The 20,767-nt window shown below is 40.1% G+C and overlaps 1 protein-coding gene across 1 annotated transcript in view; it reads right to left on the reverse strand.

Moving 5' to 3' along the window:
- UGGT2 (UDP-glucose glycoprotein glucosyltransferase 2) overlaps window positions 1-20,767 on the reverse strand; it is a 297,148-nt gene that overhangs the window by 175,496 nt on the left and 100,885 nt on the right. Inside the window, exons 12-14 of the mRNA XM_074962719.1 lie at window positions 13,890-14,040; window positions 7,022-7,141; window positions 2,740-2,825 (exon numbers count right to left, since the gene is read on the reverse strand). Coding sequence (XP_074818820.1) covers window positions 2,740-2,825; window positions 7,022-7,141; window positions 13,890-14,040 — 357 coding nt within the window. The remainder of the gene's footprint in view (window positions 1-2,739; window positions 2,826-7,021; window positions 7,142-13,889; window positions 14,041-20,767) is intronic.

Genomic DNA, 20,767 nt, shown 5'->3' on the forward strand with positions numbered 1-20,767 from the left:
GAGAAAACCTGGAGTTGTGCTGGAAATGGCCCACCTTGATTATCATACACATTGTAAGGAGAGTGATCACTTTACATAAGCTATTACCAGCAGGAGAGTGGGGTGGGGGGAGAGAAAACCTTTTGTAGTGATAAACACCCATTTTTTCATGATTTCTGTGTATAAAAACAAACATCTTCTGTATTTTCCACAGTATGCATCCGATGAAGTGAGCTATAGCTCACGAAAGCTTATGCTCAAATAAATTGGGGTTAGTCTCTAAGGTGCCACAAGTACTCCTTTTCTTTTTATGAAGTGATTAAGTGACCTGGCAAAGCTCATACAGGAATAAGGGTCAGAGCCAGGGAAAGAACCCAAAACTTCAGATTCCCATGCCCAGGCTCTAACCACTAAAGACACAGCCTCCTTTTCATAACAGTAAATAGTCATATAAATACATTTTCCAATGTTCAGTCTACTTTCTATAAACTTAGGAGTAATTTACAGATCCTGGGCCTGATTCTAAACTGTGTTTTTCCAGTTTTACACCAGCGTTAACTCATCTGATATTAAAAAGCTTTATCTGTATGATTTAGTAACATCACTGAAATCAATGGAGTTATACCAGTGTACACTCATGTAACACAATGAAGTATCAGGCCCCTTGTGATACTTTCTATCTTCAGCATTACAGATTGGTTCAACATCTTTAATAGAATATTGCCACAACCAATGAATAGACTGTTTGGCTGATTCAAATTCATTTCCTTGGAGGAATTAAAATGAGATTTTTACTATCCCATAATGATGCAGCAGAACTAAATTTATCTAAAAAACTTAACACTATATGAAAAATATACATAATAGGTTTTCCAAAAAGATACAAATAATAATTAGCACACAGGGGAGTACCTTGTGCTACAGTCAACAGCTTCTCCCACTCTTTCCACCAGACCTTCTGGTTTGAGGCTGTGATAGCCCAAACCAGAGTGGGCTACCAAAACATGAGCAAGCCCAAGGTAATCAATTTGGAAGGTGGGATGTGATAGGACAGAGTTGATCATTTATCCATGCTAGTCACATACATTTGTAATGATCAATCTTTATCACAGGCAACTTCCAGTATGATTTTTGGAAAAAGTAATGTGGAGGAGTTTATCCATTCTCATCTCCAAGAAAAAAAATGCAGATCTTAAAAACCTCATGAAATAGGATTTGGAGATGACCAGACCATCAAATAAAGGTGCTGTTAGCTGTTCTGAGAGAAAAATCACACAATCAGTTTACTGGGTTACTTGCTTTTAGGCACACCTTGCTTTAAGATTTTAGACACCACCACGAGGTGCAGAAAAGCTTGAGGAACAGCCATTTGATTAAAACCCTGTGAACCATGCAGCACATTAGACCAGAACTACGTTACAGGGCCTCTAGGATTATGCAGTGAGGCCAAGCTGTAGAGAAAAATTCCATCTGAATCTGTGTCAGCATGATAAAGGAAGAAGCAGTTTTATTCCTAGTGCTTCCTGTTAAGTCACTGAGCTGAGAAGAATTCAGGCAGTTTTTCCTGAAGAGAGACTGATTATATAAGTAGTCTTATAGGTATACACCCCAGTCACAGAGAGTATCCCATGTTTCTGAGAGAGAGATAATACTAGCAATTCAGGTGTTGTTTTTTTGGCCGGGGGTCCACCTGTTTCTGAAAAGGGTTTAGGGGATGTTGCCACAATTTACACTGATTACTAAATTATTAGGAATTATTATCCTCTTTGACCTCACAATGAAAGTCAAGTACCACAAAGGAAGCCATAACACTGACAATTCCATAACATGGAAACTAGTGGATACTGTTAATGAAACAATATCTGGAGGACAAACAAATTAAAATAGACTACTCCGACAGACCTCACACCCAAATCAGATGTAAACTTTGAGGACTACCTGTACCACAGAGTCATACATACAGGCTGCAACAGGAGAGGCAAAATACAGTCTAAAATGCATTCTCACAATGGACTGAGGCAACATTCCTGAGAACTTTTTACAATCATTTCCCCCGGAACCCTCTGGAAAAACAAACAGTGATAATGTCCACTCATGCAACACATTTTCAGATGGTATGCACCACCACTTAAAGCCATTACTTCTCTAAAATTCCATAAAAGAAAAATCAAAGAAAATGGAGGGAAAAAACAGGAATATTAAAATCTTAAAGGAAATTTATTTAAAAATAAACAACAAAAATGTTCCTAGGAAACAACGGGTGCTTGAAGTACTTGATTTAAAAGCTCCATTTAAAATGTAGGCTCTATTTATTTATTTATAGTGCACCAATAAAATTACGTAACGCAAAACCTCTATCCAAAGAACTGAATTCATCAACACTCCCTATCTTATTGTACACCAACTGTGTCCATGATTTTTTAATGTTTTGCTTTAAATACAGTCTCATATGGATATCCAATGGGATTAATTCTGATGCTAATATCCAGGAAAGTGTTATCCGGCCATTCTCCACATGTTGTTATAGGTTAACTGCAACCTACCACCCTTGGAAAAATATTTTCTCATGAAGACTAAGCGCTACAGTATGTTAAACACAATTAGGCCAACTAGTAAGCCTAGTGGTAGTGCTTTACACAGCCATGTGGGACAACTGAGTTTGACTTCACATCTTTCTCTTTCAGACTGGGAAATGAAGAGAGAGAAATAGTATTCATCAAAAATCAGTTATTGACAATTAACATTGCAATTTTACATTACCTAAGTGGTATATTGTGATGATAGAATAATTCTGCTTGTTTAACAAAATCAGCTGCATGTTCCTGGACAGGATCAATAAATAGTACCTAATAGGAGAAAAGACATTATATAGACAATATATAATCCCTTTAGTTCCTTTCAGACTTAAAATACAATGTAGTACAGAGATTCCAGAAGGAATTGTGCAGCCCTACATACAGTTCTCTATTGTCATCTCAGAAATTCATCACAAGAAAATATTAGGAGTACATATGAAAACAATTTCAGAGTTTATGTATTTGTACTAAAAGCTGAAAATTTTGAGATAACCACCAACTAAATTTCACCACAGATGTACACTCACCATTCTCTTTTTGAAAGTTTGAGAGCTATATCTTTTTCATAAACTCATATGTTGTTCTAAATTTACTGTCACTTCCTCAATATACCTTGAAAAATGAGACCACCAATGGCTAAATAGATATATAAAGCCTAAACAATCTATGCCACCTAACTTTGTCTGCAAAAATTAGAAATATTTTTTATTTTGGAAAAAAAACCCTCCACCTTTCTCCCTGCTTTATTTTTGTTTTCAGTTTTTGTTGTTGCTGTTGTTGATTTGTTTATTTTAGCTTGGAATGCAAAATCATCTCTTACCTGCAATCTGAAACTGCAACTAATCCGCATGGGGGGTCTTGTGTCTATGTGGATCAGATTGCAGAACTGAGACCTTAGGTATTCAGCCCTGCAATGCAATCCAGTTTAGTGTTCCTTGTAATTTGCCTCCTATTTAACATACACTACCTATAACAACATTTTATACAAACGTACAGAAAAAACCCAAACCCTATTCTTTGATTAAAAGACAGTGATGCCTTTTCTTATATTGTAAAGTTTCCACAACATAGAGTCTTATGTTCCAGTACCAATATTTAATTATGTGCACACATGCGTACACACACACACACTTTCTATTATATATAGACACACATATAGAGCGCACACACTTTTATTATTATAAACATACACATTTTTATATTATATACTGTTATGTGTTTTATTCTGAGCTGCTGCTTCTTAAATATTTAGTTAAAACCAGTTAACATTATCTTCAATATTTTATGTATTAATATTTCACAGGAATAACTTTGTTTTAAGACTACATGGTTAAGAAAGTAAACAATCATGGAATGCCAAAGTTAAAGTCTATCCCCTTGTGCATATACATTGTCATTACAAGATCACATGCTAAAAATTATAGATGATGCACGCAGTAACACCTATACTTATGGCTGCCTGACTCCTTCCATTGTAAGACCATGTTTTCAGTTGTCTATAACTTTGTCAGACTTGGTCTGACATTTTCTACGCCAGGTATCTGCCTCACGAAGCCTCAAAACAGTTTAGCTGTTTCTCAGAATTAGGTCAGGGAAGAATACATTATTTTGCACGTTAAAATTTTTTTTACAGCCATTTCACTGAAAAGCTCTAGTGCCTTCATGCTTTTTAGCAGAGTCTTGAAATTTAATAAGGGGATATTATTAAGGATTGTAGTTTTGTGTCAGGGATGTAGTTTTTGCAATCTTCATGAAAATCCACCCAAATGTGGTCAAGTTTTGAGCCTCTGAAAGTCTCAGTTTGCACCTACTCAGTAGAGAATTATTAGAATTTAGAGACTAAATTCTCCAAAGATTCTGTTTGTAATGAGCATGCTCCAACACAGGGGTGCATGGACTGAGCAGGACTTTCCCTGCAGTTGTTTCTCCCCGCAGCCACAAGGCACTAGACACAAGATCTAAGAGCAGGGAGAGTGCATGGGCAACCTTAATTGGGATTTCCTAACTTTTAAATGCTTTACTTTACTTTGCAAACTTTATATACTTTTAATGTGATTTGTATATGCAATATAATATATAAAACAGAATTTTCCACACATGGGCACTCCCACTCAGTAGTTAGTTGTGCTCATTTCACCACAACGGAAGCAACTCAGGCTTCCCTCCGCCTTCTCCACTATACACAACTGCATTCCTCCTTTGAGTTCAGACTCCTTCTGCTAGACTGCAACAATGCTGCACTCTAACCTCAGTTTACTCTCCCTTCCATCTCAGAGAACACAAAAGGGTTTTAGAGTGTGAAAATTTCATCTCACAAATCATGGAATTTCAAATGAACTGTTTTTTCAGTAAGTGGAATCAGCTGATCTTCCTAAATTCCTGTGTGCTGAAACTACATTCCTCCTAGCTCCCACTGAGTGTGTCCATATAGTAGGGGTGGGCAAACTTTTTGGCCTGACGGCCACATCGGATTTCCAAAATTGTATGGAGGGCCAGTTAGGGGAGGCTGTGTCTTCCCAAACAGCCAGGCATGGCCCAGCCCCCCACCTCCTATCCGACCCCCCCCTACTTCTTGCCCCCTGATGGCCACCCCAGGACTCCTACCCCATCCACCACCCCCTGCTCCCTGTCTCCTGACCACCCCCAGACCCTCCACCCCTGACTGCCTCCTGCCGCCCCATCCAACCCCCCCTCTCATTCCTGACTTGCCCCCTGGGACCACTGCCCCATCCAACCACTCCTTCTCCCTGTCCCCTGACCGCCCCCGGAACCCCTGCCCCTGACTGCCCCCCGCCACCTCATCCAACCCCCCTCTCCTTCCTGACTGCCCCCCCCGACCTCTGCCCCATCTAACCCCCCTGTTCTCTGACCTCTGACCACCCTGACCCCTATCCACACCCCTACCCCCTGACCACCACCCCTGCCCTCTATCCAACCTCCCTGCTCCCTTACCACGCTGCCTGGAGCACCAATGGCTGGCAGCGTTACAGCCACGTCACCCAGAGCACCGGGTCAGGCTGTGGCTCTGCAACTGCGCTGCCTGGCCACCCAGAGGTGGTGCAGGAGGCACAGCGCGGCGCTGAGGCTGCGGGGGTGGGGCCAGGAGCGAGCCTCCCAGGCCAGGAGCTCAGGGGCCGGGCAGGAGGGTCCCATGCGACGGACGTGGGCCGTAGTTTGCCCACCTCTGCCGTAAAGCCTAGATTAGCCTGCCACTGTCATACCTCCCACTGCCCAGGGCCAGTGCAAGGAGGTTTTGTGCCCTAGGCGAAACTTCCACCTTGCGCCCCCCCCGCCCCCCAGCAGCTCCCCGCCACCGCCCCCTCCCCTTGACCCGGGGAGCTGCATGCAGCAGCTCCCCGCCCCAGCTCACCTCCGCTCCGCCTCCTCCCCGAGCATGCCGACACTTCTCCTGCCTCCCAGGCTTGCAGCGCCAATCAGCTGTTTGGCGCACAAGCCTGGGAGGGAGAGAAGCAGAGCGGGGCAGTGCTCAGGGGAGGAGGCGGAGCAGAGGTGAGCTGGGGCAGGGTGCAGTTCCCTTTCATGGTGGCCTGATGCTGTAAATCAGCATGGTACTATACAATACAAGCAGTAACCTGATACATATACTGAAGCTTAGCATCTAATATTCACGGAAAGAGCCAAGATGGGAATCAAAAAAGAGAGACAGGAGATTAAAGTATTCCCTAATATAACAGTGTTTGATTAAAAAAAACAAATCCTATTTTCTGAATAGAAAGTCTGAGTTTTAAGCTCACAAAGATTAACTGACCTGAGGAACCCATGAGTTGGGAATGCACAACTCCCTCTGATGTCAATGGTATTTGAACACACATCCCCACACACAACTAACATGATGACTACGCCCAGGAAATCCAGAATTAAGCTTACTGTGTCAACTTTAACTCCACCCCTCAACCCCTGCACACTGAAAAGTATTTAATTAAGTAGCACTGGGCAATGCCAATATATTTGCTTATTATTATTATTTTGTTACATGACAAACTACAATAGGCAATGTGACATTTATAGTGAAAAGTTATGTGATTTTTTGATACATACAAATTAAAGAAATGTCTGTGTTATTAAGCAGTCTTTATTGTACCTTATACAATTTAAATTAATTGTAATTCTGATAACATTTTTATTGAAATGTAATGCCTTTTGTTATAAATAGGTCTGATTTTTAGTAGAAACAAACACACAGAACCCCATCTACAGTTAATGGCAGCTGCAGAAATTTAGCAATTCTGAAAATCAGGTCTGATATTTATATATTATTTAATAGACTAGAAAATTTTAGCTCAGATTTCAAGGTCCTAAATGAAAAATGTGAATTTCCAGCAAACCTAAAACTAAATGCAATGCTATATATTTCCTCATAAAACATAAGATTCAGACATAGTTCTGTTTATACACTAGGCAGCAACATATGAATATTCACCTAACATAAGTAACTAAAAACTTACCAAATTATACAAATTGCGCCTAATCTGCCGTATAACTCCTGGATAGGTTTGCTTAAGCAGTTCCTGGAAACTTGTGGTCCATTTGTTGTAGATGTGATCTTTTTCTATGTTATTGACCCACTTTAAAAAAAAAAAAAACAACCACAAGTGAGTCATTCAAAAAGGCCACAAAGGTTTACCACTGAATCATATATTTATAGCCAAAGCCATACTAACAACACACACTATTTTCTCACAACAGCTGTTGTAGCAAGTAAAAAGGACCAGCTTCTTTCTAAATGAGAGAGTAATAGAAAATAGACTCTAAAACATAAAAATAGGAACCCTAATTTGTTGTTGTATGTAACACCTTAAATAGGTGCAACTGTAAGGCCTAGTCTAACCTTAAAAATTATCCTGGTATAGCTATAGTGGCAAAACTTTGCTAGTGTAAATGCAGCTTATACCACCAAAAAAGTACCTATACCAGTTGGGTGAGTGAAATGTGCTATGCTGGCAAAAGCACTTTTATGCCAGTATAATAGCAGCTAAACTAGGGATTTTGTCAGACATAAATGCCAACAAAAAGTAAATCCCTAACTGACAGCACTATACGAGCAAAAGCTTCTAGTGCAGACCTGGCCTAAGAGAAGTTTATGTGAATAAACAGAAGTTGTCACCAGAGTACAAATCTTTTTTTGTTTACTATTATTTAGATCCATGTTTAAACATGTGCTTAAAACTTTTTCACTTCAATTAAAAACTACTTGTGATTAACTGCTCTGCTGGATCCAGGCAGTACTGGGTATGCTATTGAAGTAATATAAACATAGGTGAGTGGGACTTGTTTAAAAAAACTCAGAATTTTATTAACTGTGGTAAAATATGATGGCACATAACTCAAACATTAAATGCAGGTGGCATATAAATGTCCTGAAAATGCTAAGAAGCAATAATACTTTTAGGTTTTTTTTTTTTTTTTTTTTAAATCAGACCCTTAGGGTTTTTGAATTAAGGTATGTAGTGAAACATTGATTTAATAGGAACAAGAAAAAGTTAAAAAAGAGATCTTTAATTAAGATTATCTTTACATAATCAGAAGAAAGATATAATTATAATTCTGTGCTGCAGTATGACTAAAATCAATTTCAATTCTCTCAGAGCAGAAAAGTTATATCAAACAGGTAAAACAAATATTCTATCACCCACAGAAGTATATAAATTGTGATACTAAGCACCCCCGCATTCACATCCCACATATAATCTTTATACAAAATATGCCTTATGAGGTATTATTTGAAAACTAATAACTCATTGATCATTAGTTTTCTTGTGTGATGTATATACGTGATGGTTATTTAGAGTTATGAATATATACTGCAATTATAACTAAAGTGTGCACGGACCAGGTATATTCTCAACAAAGGAAAGTGTGTTTACCTCAATTTACATGTAAATAGTATACAAGTTCATCAAGACATTAGGCGGAAGAGATGGCAGGGAACAAAACAATTTGCATTTAGGCAAACACAAGTGGGAGAAAAAAAGAAGCACAGAGCCTCTTTCTCCAGCAGACTCCACGTTGCCTTCTGCACTGCTAGAATAAACTTTACTTCAGAAGACTCTGTTTAAAAGGTTGACTGGTCTATATAACAGGGGGGTGAACTTCAAGCAATAAGCAACTGAATCTAATGGTTATATACAATATACCGTATTGTAAGTGTGAATAGCGTGAGGTCTTTTCTGAAGGTAATGACACACTGGTGATTAATATCACTGTGAAATGTATGTATTAACACTTTGTAAGGAATCATGAATATTCATTGACATAAGGTACAGTCTGCCCAGACAGGAGGGTATGTCACAGCTATCTACCTGTCTCCTGTGTAAATTAAGCATGATGAAATCAAACAAGGGAAGTCCTATTTACATAGAAATCAAACAGCGGGATGGGAAGCCCACAGAAAGGGAAGAACATGAGGTAATCCTGCCTCTTGAAACAAGTTCATGGAACTTTGGGAGATATAAGCAAGGAGAGAAGCCATCTTTGACATCCATCACTGGACTTAAGAAGCTAGAGTTCTTGTAAGCTGACAAAGATGGGTCCTTCAATCAAGAGGGGGGCTGAAGTCTCTAGAACGGAATATAGGTGACCAACCTCCTTAGGTAAAGATTTTTCACCTCAGATGACAAGGGAAGCCAGCATCTTGTACTTTTGTGGAAGATCCTGACTAAGGAGAAAATCAGCTGTGGCTGGGAAGAAAAGTGACTGAGGAGAGAAACCATACTGAACAAAGCCTGTATCTTGCTAGATTAAGTTTCAGACCTTTAGAAGCATATTTTTTGTTTTGTTTTACTTGTAACTTTCTATTTTTATTCCTTATACTTGATCCTATGTATATTTTGTTAATAAAATTATTAACTATTACCACAAACCAACTCAGTGCTGTGTTTAAAGGGAAGAGTGTATTTACCCCCCCAATTAAGTTAATAAGCGGTGATGTGTTCTGTATCTTTAAAGGAACTAATGAATCATATTATCTCTCTGAACTGTTCAGGAGAGGGCTGGATATTACAGTCCCTGTGGTTTTGGGAAAATCTGGGACTGATAATGTGTTCAGATCACCCTGAAAGTAGTAACCAAGGCTGATGGAAGCCAGAATGAGAGTGTGGGGATGCAGATGGGCTTCTGGAGTAAGAGCTCCTGAACGAGAGTTGTCTAGTACACAGACACTCAGGGTGTGACCTGCATGCGGGCTGTGAGCAGCCAAGGTTGGAAGCTACACAAGCAAAGCACTGTGAGGCACCCAAGGTTACAGGGCAGGCGGCAACACAGTCCCTCATTGGTCTGGACTGAACCTACTAGACTGATGAGAATATATATCACAATAAACAACTAAAATTTGCTCAATTATCATTAGTTTTCAATAAAGAGGCCATTTGGCATTCTTTTTTCTTTTCAGTTTTTTCCTCAATTAAAGGACATATATCATTTGTCATTGCAGACTGTTCTTTAATTGTTTTTCGTGGAACCTGTGTACAGTTAATAAATTAAAGAATGAAATATGGTGCCTTCAGATGAGGAATAATTAATATTTGTACTACTTTTTCCATGTATACACAAGGCTTCTAATAAAAATTGTATCAAATTGTATAACAGAGCTAAAAAGAGGGAGAGTGTGTTTAGTGGGTAGAACAGGGGCCTGGGAGTCAAAATTTCTGGGTCCTATTCCTGACTGTCACTGAGTTATTGAGTAACTATAGACAGACAATTAATCTCTGTGGCTCAGTTCTTTCATCTGTAAAATGGGTTTCACAGTCATTTACCACAGAAAGGTACTATGAGGCTAAATTCATGTTTAGTACAAAGCTCATATAGTCAGATGAAAGGTCCTTTGAATGTAGATATTATTGTTCAACAGTGTAGTTATAGTAAAAGTAGATATTTAACACTTCCTCTTTTCTTTTAAACATCCTCAGAATTTGAAGTTTTCAATAGGATATAGGAAAATATTCATAATATATGGTAAAATGTTATCCATGTTATGAACATAAGAATGTAAGAATGGTTATACTGGGTTAAATTAATGACCCACCCAGTCCAGTATCCTGTCTTCTGACAGATGCCAGTGCCAGATGCTTCAGAGGGAATTAACAGAACAGGGCAATTTATTGAGTGTTCCATCCCTTGTCCTCCAGTCCAACCTTCTGGCTGTCAGAGGGTTAGGGACACCCAGAGCATGGGTTTACATACCTGAAATTTTGGCTAACAGCCATTGATGGACCTATCTCCATGATCTTTTCTTTTTTGAACCTAGTTATACTTTTGGCATTTACAACATCCTCTGGCAACAGATACACAAGTTAACTGAGTGTTGTGTGAAGAAGTACTTACTTATGTTTGTCTTAAACCTACTTTCATTGGGTGATGTAACATTCTGTTGGCTTTTAGACCACACTGCATATTGAGCAGATGTTTTCAGACAACTACCCATGATGATTCTAAGATCTCTTTCTTGAGTGGTAACAGCTAATTTAGACCCATCATTTTATATGTATAGTTGGGATGATATTTTCCAATGTGCATTACTCTGCATTTATCAACATTGTATTTCATCTGCCATTTTGTTGCCCAGTCTCCCAGTTTTGAGAAATCCCTCTGTAACTCTTTGCAGTCAACTTTTGACTTAACTATCTTGAGTAATTTTGTATCATCTGCACACTTTGCCACTTCCTGATTACCCCTTTTTCCAGATCATTTATGAATATGTTGAACAGTACAGGTACAAGTACAAATCCTTAGGGGTCCCTGCTGTTTACCCCTCTTCACTGTGAAAATGGACCATTTATTCCTACCCTTTGTTTCCTAACTTTTAACCAGTTACTGATCCATGAGAGGACCCTCCCACTTATCCCATGATTCCTTACTTTGCTTAAGAGCCTTTGGTGAGGAACCTTGTCAAAGGCTTTCTGAAAGTCCAGGTACACTATATCCACTGGATCACTCTTGTCCACATGTCTGTTGACCCCCTCAAAGAATTCTAATGGATTGGTGAGGCATGATTTTCCTTTACAAAAACCATGTTGATTCTTCCCCAACAAATCGATTTCATCTATATGTCTGACAGTTCTGTTCTTTACAGAAAATAGTTTCAAACAATTTGTCTACTACTGAAGATAGGCTAACTGAGCTATAATTGCCAAGATTGCCTTTGGAAACTTTTTTTTAAAAAATTGACATTAAATTAGCTATCCTTCAGTCATCTAGAACAGAGGCTGATTGAAGCAATAAGTGACATACCGCAGTTAGTAATTATGCATTTTCATATTTGAGTTCCTTCAAAACTCTTGAGTGAATACCATCTGATCCTGGTGACTTACTATTGTTTAATTTATCAATTTGTTCCAAAACCTCCTCTATTGACACCTGAAACTGGGACAGTTCCTCAGATTTATCAACTAAAAAGACTAGCACAGGTGTGGGAATCTTCCTCACAGCCTCTGCAGTGAAGGCTGATGCAAATAATTCGTTTAGCTTCTCCGGAATGGCCTTATCTTATCCGTGCTCCTTTAGCATCTCCATTGTCCCATGGTCCCACTGATTGTTTTGCAGGCTTCCTGCTTCTGATGTACTTTAAAAAAATGCTGTTTGTTTTTGCACCTTTTGGTAGTTGCTCTTCAAATTCTTTTTTGGCCTAATAGTACTTTTACACTTGACTTGCCAGAATTTATATTCCTTTCTATTTTCCTCAGTAGGATTTGACTTCCAATTTTTAAAAGATGTCTTTTTGTCTCTCACCATCTTTTTTACTCTGTTGTTTAGCCATGGGTGCATTATTTTGGTCCATACTGTTTTTGTGGTTTTGTTTTTTAATTTTGGGTAAACATACAGTTTGAGCCTCTATTATGGTGTTTTTAAAATGTTCCGAAGCAGCTTGAAGGTATTTCACTATTTTGGCTTTTTAATTTCCATTTAATTAGCCTCCTCATTTCGTGTAGTTCCCCTTTTTTAAGTTAAATGATACTATGGTGGGTTTCTTTGATATTCCCCCCCCCCCCCCCCCCGAGAAGGATGTTAAATTTAATTACATTATGATCTCTATTACCGAGTGGTTCACCTCTTGGACCAGATCCTGTGCACCAATTAGTACTAAATCAAGACTTGTGTCTCCTCTTGTGAGTTCCAGAACTAGCTGCTCGAAGAAGCAGACATTAACGGTACCTAGAAATTTTATCTCTGCATCCCATCCTGAGGTAACATGTACGTGTCTATGCTATATAGACAGACATCGTCCCTTACCCTGTGTCATAAATATAAAGGGAAGGGTAAACCCCTTTAAAATCCCTCCTGGCCAGAGGAAATCTCCTCTCACCTGTAAAGGGTTAAGAAGCTAAAGGTAACCTCGCTGGCACCTGACCAAAATGACCAATGAGGAGACAAGATACTTTCAAAAGCTGGGAGGAGGGAGAGAAACAAAGGGTCTGTGTGTCTGTCTATATTCTGTCTTTGCCGGGGATAGATCAGGAATGGAGTCTTAGAACTTTTAGTAAGTAATCTAGCTAGGTACGTGTTAGATTATGATTTCTTTAAATGGCTGAGAAAAGAATTGTGCTGAATAGAATAACTATTTCTGTCTGTGTATCTTTTTTGTAACTTAAGGTTTTGCCTAGAGGGGTTCTCTATGTTTTGAATCTAATTACCCTGTAAGGTATCTACCATCCTGATTTTACAGGGGGGATTTCTTATTTCTAATTACTTCTATTTTTATTAAAAGTCTTCTTGTAAGAAAACTGAATGCTTTTTCATTGTTCTCAGATCCAAGGGTTTGGGTCTGTGGTCACCTATGCAAATTGGTGAGGCTTTTTATCCAACATTTTCCTGGAAAGGGGGGGGGTGCAAGTGTTGGGAGGATTGTTCATTGTTCTTAGGATCCAAGGGTCTGGGTCTGTAGTCACCTAGGCAAATTGGTGAGGCTTTTTACCAAACCTTGTCCAGAAAGTGGGGTGCAAGGTTTTGGGAAGTATTTTGGGGGGAAAGACGTGTCCAAACAGCTCTTCCCCAGTAACCAGTATTTGTTTGGTGGTGGTAGCGGCCAATCCAAGGACAAAGGGTGGACTATTTTGTACCTTGGGGAAGTTTTGACCTAAGCTGGTAAAGATAAGCTTAGGAGGTTTTTCATGCAGGTCCCCACATCTGTACCCTAGAGTTCAGAGTGGGGGAGGAACCTTGACACCCTGAAATTTTTTCCATTGTTTACTGATGCTTAATGCTTTTGACTAGTAATTCCAATGCAATTGCCGACAACAGAAAATATGTAAGAAAAAGACATATAACTCAAAAATACAAAATAGCAAATTCTACATTCTAAGTAGTTATTTGGTTACTCACTATTATCGAAGAATGACGAATATCTAATGCACAACTGTCATCCACAGGATGGATCTGTAATCTCATAAATTTGCTGAAGGCCTCCTCTTTGATTCCAAGGTCATGAAGCCCATGAAGCACTTTTCCTTCCAGTTTAAGAGTTTCCAAAATACTTCGTATTAAAACAGAATACAAGTTATACATATAGGTCTTTATAATGACATATACAGGAAAACATATTCCAAAAGTTTGTAGTATTTAGTATTTTAGTATTAAATACTTTTAGTATTAAAAACGTTCCCAAAAATGCCTTCCTTCTGCAATCAAAAGCTTGAAACTAGATTAAAAAAATAAACAGCTATTATTTTAAACCCCTCTTCAAAAAGCATTAAAACACTATTGTGACTATGTTTACACATTTTTCTGCAGCACAGCAATGGCTAAGGCAAGCTGTTTCTCACAGTAAATAAACGGAGAAGTCACAGCTTTGTCAATCACAAAATCCAAAAATCCCAGTTTATCTGAAAAATGAGGTACAGCAAACTTTTTCCCAAATATATTAAGGTTTTTCTATTTTAAAGAAAGTAGTAAACACACATTACACTTATTCAACTAGGAAAAATCCATAAATCACATTGAACAATGATACAATGTTTTTAATAATTATACAAGGCCTATTTTGAAAAAAAAAGCTATATACTAAATTATATGATTTTAGAGCGCTCACGTAATTTGCAAACATCTTTTTATATAAACAAAAGGAGTACTCTGAAACAGACAGAGTCTTTGCTGACTGGATTAAGGATGATAGTACAGCATCACTTATATACTTGGATCATATTTAGAAAATTATTTTTGTTACCATAAGGTAAAGGGCTTTTTTAAATACAAGAAAGCTGAAGGAGCTCAATACAGGACAACTAAGTAACCAGTATTTTTTTTAAAAAAGTCAAACACACTGCAGAATCTCTGAAAAGCCATGGCACCTTTACAAACAAATAGCCTGAGCAATCATATGTCCACCATCATTCCTGAAGGGGTAAGCCAAAGGCACATTTGAAAAAGCCATGTTGATTCCTTTCATTGACTATAAATATAAGACTAAAAAAGTCTTAACGTGCAATATACAAGTTACATAGTACTTTGCATTAATGAGGTAAATTCTATCTCTGGATATCAAAGAGAAATTGCCCAAGACAAAATAAAAGAAGAGCCATTCTGGATTTTCATATTTCAATATGAGATTAATCGATTTCAAATCTACTTCTAAAAAAAGTAGCAACAGCTTTTTTGTAGCATTAGACTCTTGAAGGAAGACCGCTTCAAAAAGATCATATATTGAATTAAATTAGTGGATGATGGTCCTGTACAAAGATATAGAATCACAGAATCATAGGACTGGAAGGGACCTCGAAAGGGCATCTAGTCCAGTCTCCTGCACTCATTGCAGGACTAAGTATTCTCTAGACCAGGGGTGGGCAAACTTTTTGGCTTGAGGGCCACATCGGGGTTCCAAAACTGTAGGGAGGGCCATGTAGGGAAGACTGTGCCTCCCCACAATCTAACCCTATCCGCCCTCCCACTTCCCGCCCCCTGACTAACCCCCTCAGAGCTCCCGACCCATTCAACTCCCCCTACTCCTTGTCCCCTGACCGCCCCCTCCTGGGACACCGCCCCCTATCCAATCCCCCCTGCTCCTTGACTGCCCCAACCCCTATCCACACACACCCCCGACAGGCCCCCTGGGACCCCACCCCCGATCCAAATCCCCTCTAAAGCTCCTTTCAGAATGCGACCCTGCGAACATGGGCAGAGGACTCAGGAGGACCAGGGGCAGCCACGTAGCAGGAAAGAAGTGGCGGTTTCCCCTTGAAAGCGCCACTTCTCTCCGACAGGCTGCGTGGCCGCCCGGTGCTCCTCCTGAGTCCTCCGCCTACATTCCTGCCACCCGCACTGCCCACCTGCTCCCATGAGGCTGCAGGTGAGCCTCCCTTCCTGCTCTCCCCTGCCCCCGCAGTGCAGCCCCCTCCCGCGCTGGTGGCGCGGTGCGGTGAGGCTGCAGGGGAGGGGGAACAGCAGGGGTGGGGCCGGGGGCTAGCCTCCCCGGCCAGGAGCTCAGGGGCTGGGCAGGACAGTCCCGCGGGCTGTAGCTTGCCCACCTCTGATCTAGACCATCCCTGACAGGTGTTTGTCTAAACCTGCTCTTAAAAATCTCCAGTGATGGAGATTCCAAAACCTCCCTAGGAAATTTATGCCAGTGCTTAACCACCCTGATGGTTAGAAGTTTTTCCTAATGTCTAAACCTCCCTTGATGCAATTTAAGCCCATTGCTTCTTGTCCTATCCTCAGACCCCAAGAAAAACAATTTTTCTCCCTTCTCCTCGTGACAACCTTTTACAAACTTGAAAACTGTTATCATGTCCCCCCTCAGTCTTCTCTTTTCCAGAGGAAACAAACTCAATTTTTTCAATCCTCCCTCACAGGTCACGTTTTCTAGACGTTTAATCATTTTTGTCACTCTTCTCTGGATTCTCTCCAACTTGTCCACATCCTTCCCGAAATGTGGCACCTAGAACTGGACACAATACTTCAGCTGAGGCCTAATCACCGCAGAGTAGAGCGGAAGAATTACTTCTCGTGTCTTGCTTACAAAACTTCTGCTAGTACACCCCAGAATGATGTTCGCTTTTTTTGCATCAGGGTTACATTGCTGATTCATATATAGCTTGTGGTCCATTATGACATCCAGATCCCGTTCCACAGTACTCCTTCCTAGGCAGTCATTTCCCATTTTGTATGTGTGCAACTGACTGTTCCTTCCTAAGTGGAGTACTTTGCATTTGTCCTTATTGAATTTTATCCTATTTACTTCAGACCATTTCTCCAGTTTGTCCAGATCATTTTGAATTAAAATCCTATCCTCCAAAGCACTTGCAACCCCTCCCAGTTTGGTATCGTCCGCAAACTTTATAAGTGTACTCTATGTCATTATCTAAACCATTGATGAAGATATTGAACAGAACCGGACCCAGAACTGATCCCTGTTGGACGCCTCTTGTTATGTCCTTCCAGCATGACTGTGAACCACTAATAACTACGCTCTGGGAATGGTTTTCCAACCAGTTTTTCACCCACTTTATAGTAGCTCCATCTAGGTTGCATTTCCCTAGTTTGTTTATGAGAAGGTCATGCAAGACAGTATCAAAAGCTTTATTAAAGTCAAGATATACCACGTCTACCACTTCCCCCTACCCACAAGGCTTGTTTCCCTGTCTAAGAAAGCTATCAGGTTGGTTTGACACTATTTACTTTTGACTAATTCATGCTGACTGTCACTTATCACCTTAGTATCACCTTCTAGATGTTTGCAAATTGATTGCTTAATTATTTGCTTCATTATCTTTCCAGGAACAGAAGTTAAGCTGACTGCTCCGTAATTCCCCGGGTTGTCCTTTCTTCCCTTTTTATAGATTGGTGCTATATTTGCCCTTTTCCAGTCTTCTGAAATCTCCCCAGTCTTCCATGACTTTTCAAAGATAATCGCTAATGGCTCAGGTATCTCCTCGGGTATTCTAGGATGCATTTCATCAGGCCCTGGTGACCTGAAGACATCTAATTTGTCTAAGTAATTTTTAACTTCTTCTTTCCCTATTTTAGCCTCTTCTGATCCTACTTCATTTTCGCTGGTATTCACTACATTAGACATCCAAACACCACCACCAGTCTTGGTGAAAACCGAAACAAAGAAGTCATTAAGCACCTCTGCCATTTCCACATTTTCTGTTATTATTTTCCACCCCTCATTGAGTAATGGGCCTACTCTGTCCTTGGTCTTCCTCTTGCTTCTAATGTATTTGTAGAATGTTTTTTGTTATCCTTTATGGCTCTAGCTAGTTTGATCTTGTTTTGTGCCTTGGTCTTTCTAATTTTGTCCCTACATACTTGTGTTAGTTGTTTATTCATCCTTTGCAATTTGACCTAGTTTCCACTTTTTGTAAGACTCTTTTTTTATTTTTAGATCATTGAAGATCTCCTGATTAAGCCAGGGTGGTCTCTTCTCATACTTCCTATCTTTCCTAAGCAGTGGAAAAGTTTGCTCTTGTCCCCTTAATAATGTCGCTTTGAAAAACTGCCAGCTGTCTTCAATTGTTTTTCCCCTTAGACTTGCTTCCCTGGGATCTTACCTATCAACTCCTTGAGTTTGCTAAAGTCTGCCTTCTTGAAATCCATTGTCTTTATTTTGCTGTTCTCCCTCCTACCATTCCTTAGAATCATGAACTCTATAATTTCATGATCACTGTCACCCAGGCTGCCTTCCACTTTCAAATTCTCAACCAGTTCCTCCCTATTTCTCAAAATCAAATCTAGAATAGCCTCTCCCCTAGTAGCTTTCTCCACATTCTGAAATAAAAAATTGTCTCCAATACATTCCAAGATCTTGTTGGATAATCTGTGCCTTGCTGTGCTATCTTCCCAAAAGATGTCTGAGTAGCTGAAGTCCCCCATCGCCATCTGTGCTTTGGATGATTTTGTTAGTTTAAAAAATATGGAGGAACTCAAACATGAAGACTGATTTTTTTTTCATGTAAGGTACTACTCACAATAAAGAACAGTTACTTACTTGTATTGTAACTATTGTTCGAGATGCGATCCACTCGGTTATGTGTATGCCCAGTGCACAGGAGCTGGAGAGTTTTCTCCAGCAGTACCTATCATGGTCCCTCCTGAAACTATATAAGGGCAGCGCTACCCCGACTCCCCTCAGTATCTTCACACTGGAATACATTGACTCAAGTCTCTGATGCAGAGGGGACAGAAGGTGGGTCATGGAATAGACGTGTGAAACCACATCTGGAAGAACAGTTACAATATAGGTAAGTAATCGTTTTTCTCCTTCGAGAAGTTGCACATGTCCGCACAGGTGACTCACAAGCAGTACCATTAGGAGTCTATTTAAATAGTGACTGCACTATTGTGCCCCAAAATTTGCATTAGATCTTGAAGCAGTTGTGATGGCATAATGATGAGTGAATGTAAGCATGGAGGACCAAGTAGCAGCCCTATAAATGTCCAGCATGGGGAGGTCCCTCAGAAAATTATTGAAGAAGCTTGAGCTGCTGTTGAATGGGCTAACAGTGTTTTTGGAGGAAGGGTGTTCACTACTTCGTATGCTGTTGTGTCACAGGAAGTAATCCATATGGAATTTGTCTGTGCTGCTTGACCTCTCGTTCTGTCAGCATATAAAACAGAGCCAAGGAGCCAGCCTGAAAGGTTTGGTCCTGTCCATTTAGAATGCCAGTGCTTGCCTTACGTCCAAAGTACCAAAGCTCTGCATCCCTACTTGAGTGTTCCTTTGCTGAAAAACATGTACGTTTATTGTCCTGTTCAAATGAAAAGCCAATACTACCATAGTCAGAAATTTAGGATGTGGTCTCAAACAGCATATATTGAGGTCCTGCTTTCACAGTTTGACGCTCACCCACTCTTCTGCCTGATGTAATGCTAATGAGAATGGATATCTTCTGAGACAGATGGGGCCAAGAACAGGTGGCCAAAAACTCAGATGGAGGACCCCATCAATGCAGCTAATATAATGTTAAGGTCCCAAAGTGCTACTGTACCTTTAACAGGAGGAAAAAGCCAGATAATCCCTTTAAAAAATATATGACCATGAAGTTGGAAAAAAAGCTCTCTCGATAGCTGGATAGCTGAGATCACTGCTAATTAGACTCTCAGGGAAATTAGAGAAAGACCCAAGGAATTGAGAAGGAACAGGTGCTCTAAAATGTTCTGAATCTTAGCTTCTGCTGGATGTATTCCCTGAAGAGTGGGCCAGACTGAAAACGTTTCCACGTAGCCAAATAAGTGGATCTAGTGAACTGATTTCTCATATTAAGCAATATTTCCTGAACTGCCACTGAGCAGTCCTTCTCAACTTGATTTAATCAATCAACAGCCAAGCCATGAGTTGCAGACTGTTGGGTTCCAGATGCAGCTCCCGTTCATGTTGCTGGGACAGAAGGTCTGAAAGAAGAGATGGAGACTCTGAAGGGTGAGTCAAGAACCTGAAGATCAGAGAACCAGCACTATCTCAACTAAACTGGCACGATAAGAATTAATTTGGTGTGCTCTTGTTTCAATTTGAGGATCAATTGTGGGGCAAGGATTAGGGGGTTAAGGCATACATGAGACTCAGTTCTCATCTCAGAAGAAAGGTGTTGGTCAGCGAACCTGAACTGTGATCTATTCAGCAACAAAACTGACAGCATTTCTTGTCTTTCATTGCAAACTGGTGACTGACTCAATACCCCAGAGTTGGAAGCATGATGTTCTTTAGGGACCATTTGTGATTCTGAGAGAACCTCCTGCTGAGATCATCAGCCAACTGATTCTCAGACTCAGTTAAGTGAGCGGCAATAGAAGCAATGCCTTCCTTGATGCAAAAATCCCAAAGATTCATGGCTTCCGACAAAACCGATTGGAGCATGCCCCTCCCCGTCTATTTAGGTAAGAAATGGAGGTTGTATTGTCAATCAATAACTGGACCGATAAGCCCAACTGTGATCTGAGGGAGAAAAGCACAGAACCACAGAATCATAGGGTTAGAAAGACTACCAGGGTCAACTAGTACAGAAGTTTCCAACCTGTGGGTCCGCAAACTATGTCTAAGAGGTCCATGAAAAGTTTTTGCTACCACAGAACAGTGGTTTTCAACCTGTGGTCTGCAGACCCCTGGGATCCACAGACTATGTCTAAAAGAAAAGGAGTACTTGTGGCACCTTAGAGACTAACCAATTTAATTGGTTAGTCTCTAAGGTGCCACAAGTACTCCTTTTCTTTTTGCGAATACAGACTAACACGGCTGTTACTCTGAAGACTATGTCTAAGATTTCCAAAGG

The sequence above is a fragment of the Natator depressus genome, chromosome 1, assembly GCF_965152275.1.
Source record: "Natator depressus isolate rNatDep1 chromosome 1, rNatDep2.hap1, whole genome shotgun sequence".
NCBI lineage: Eukaryota > Metazoa > Chordata > Testudines > Cheloniidae > Natator > Natator depressus.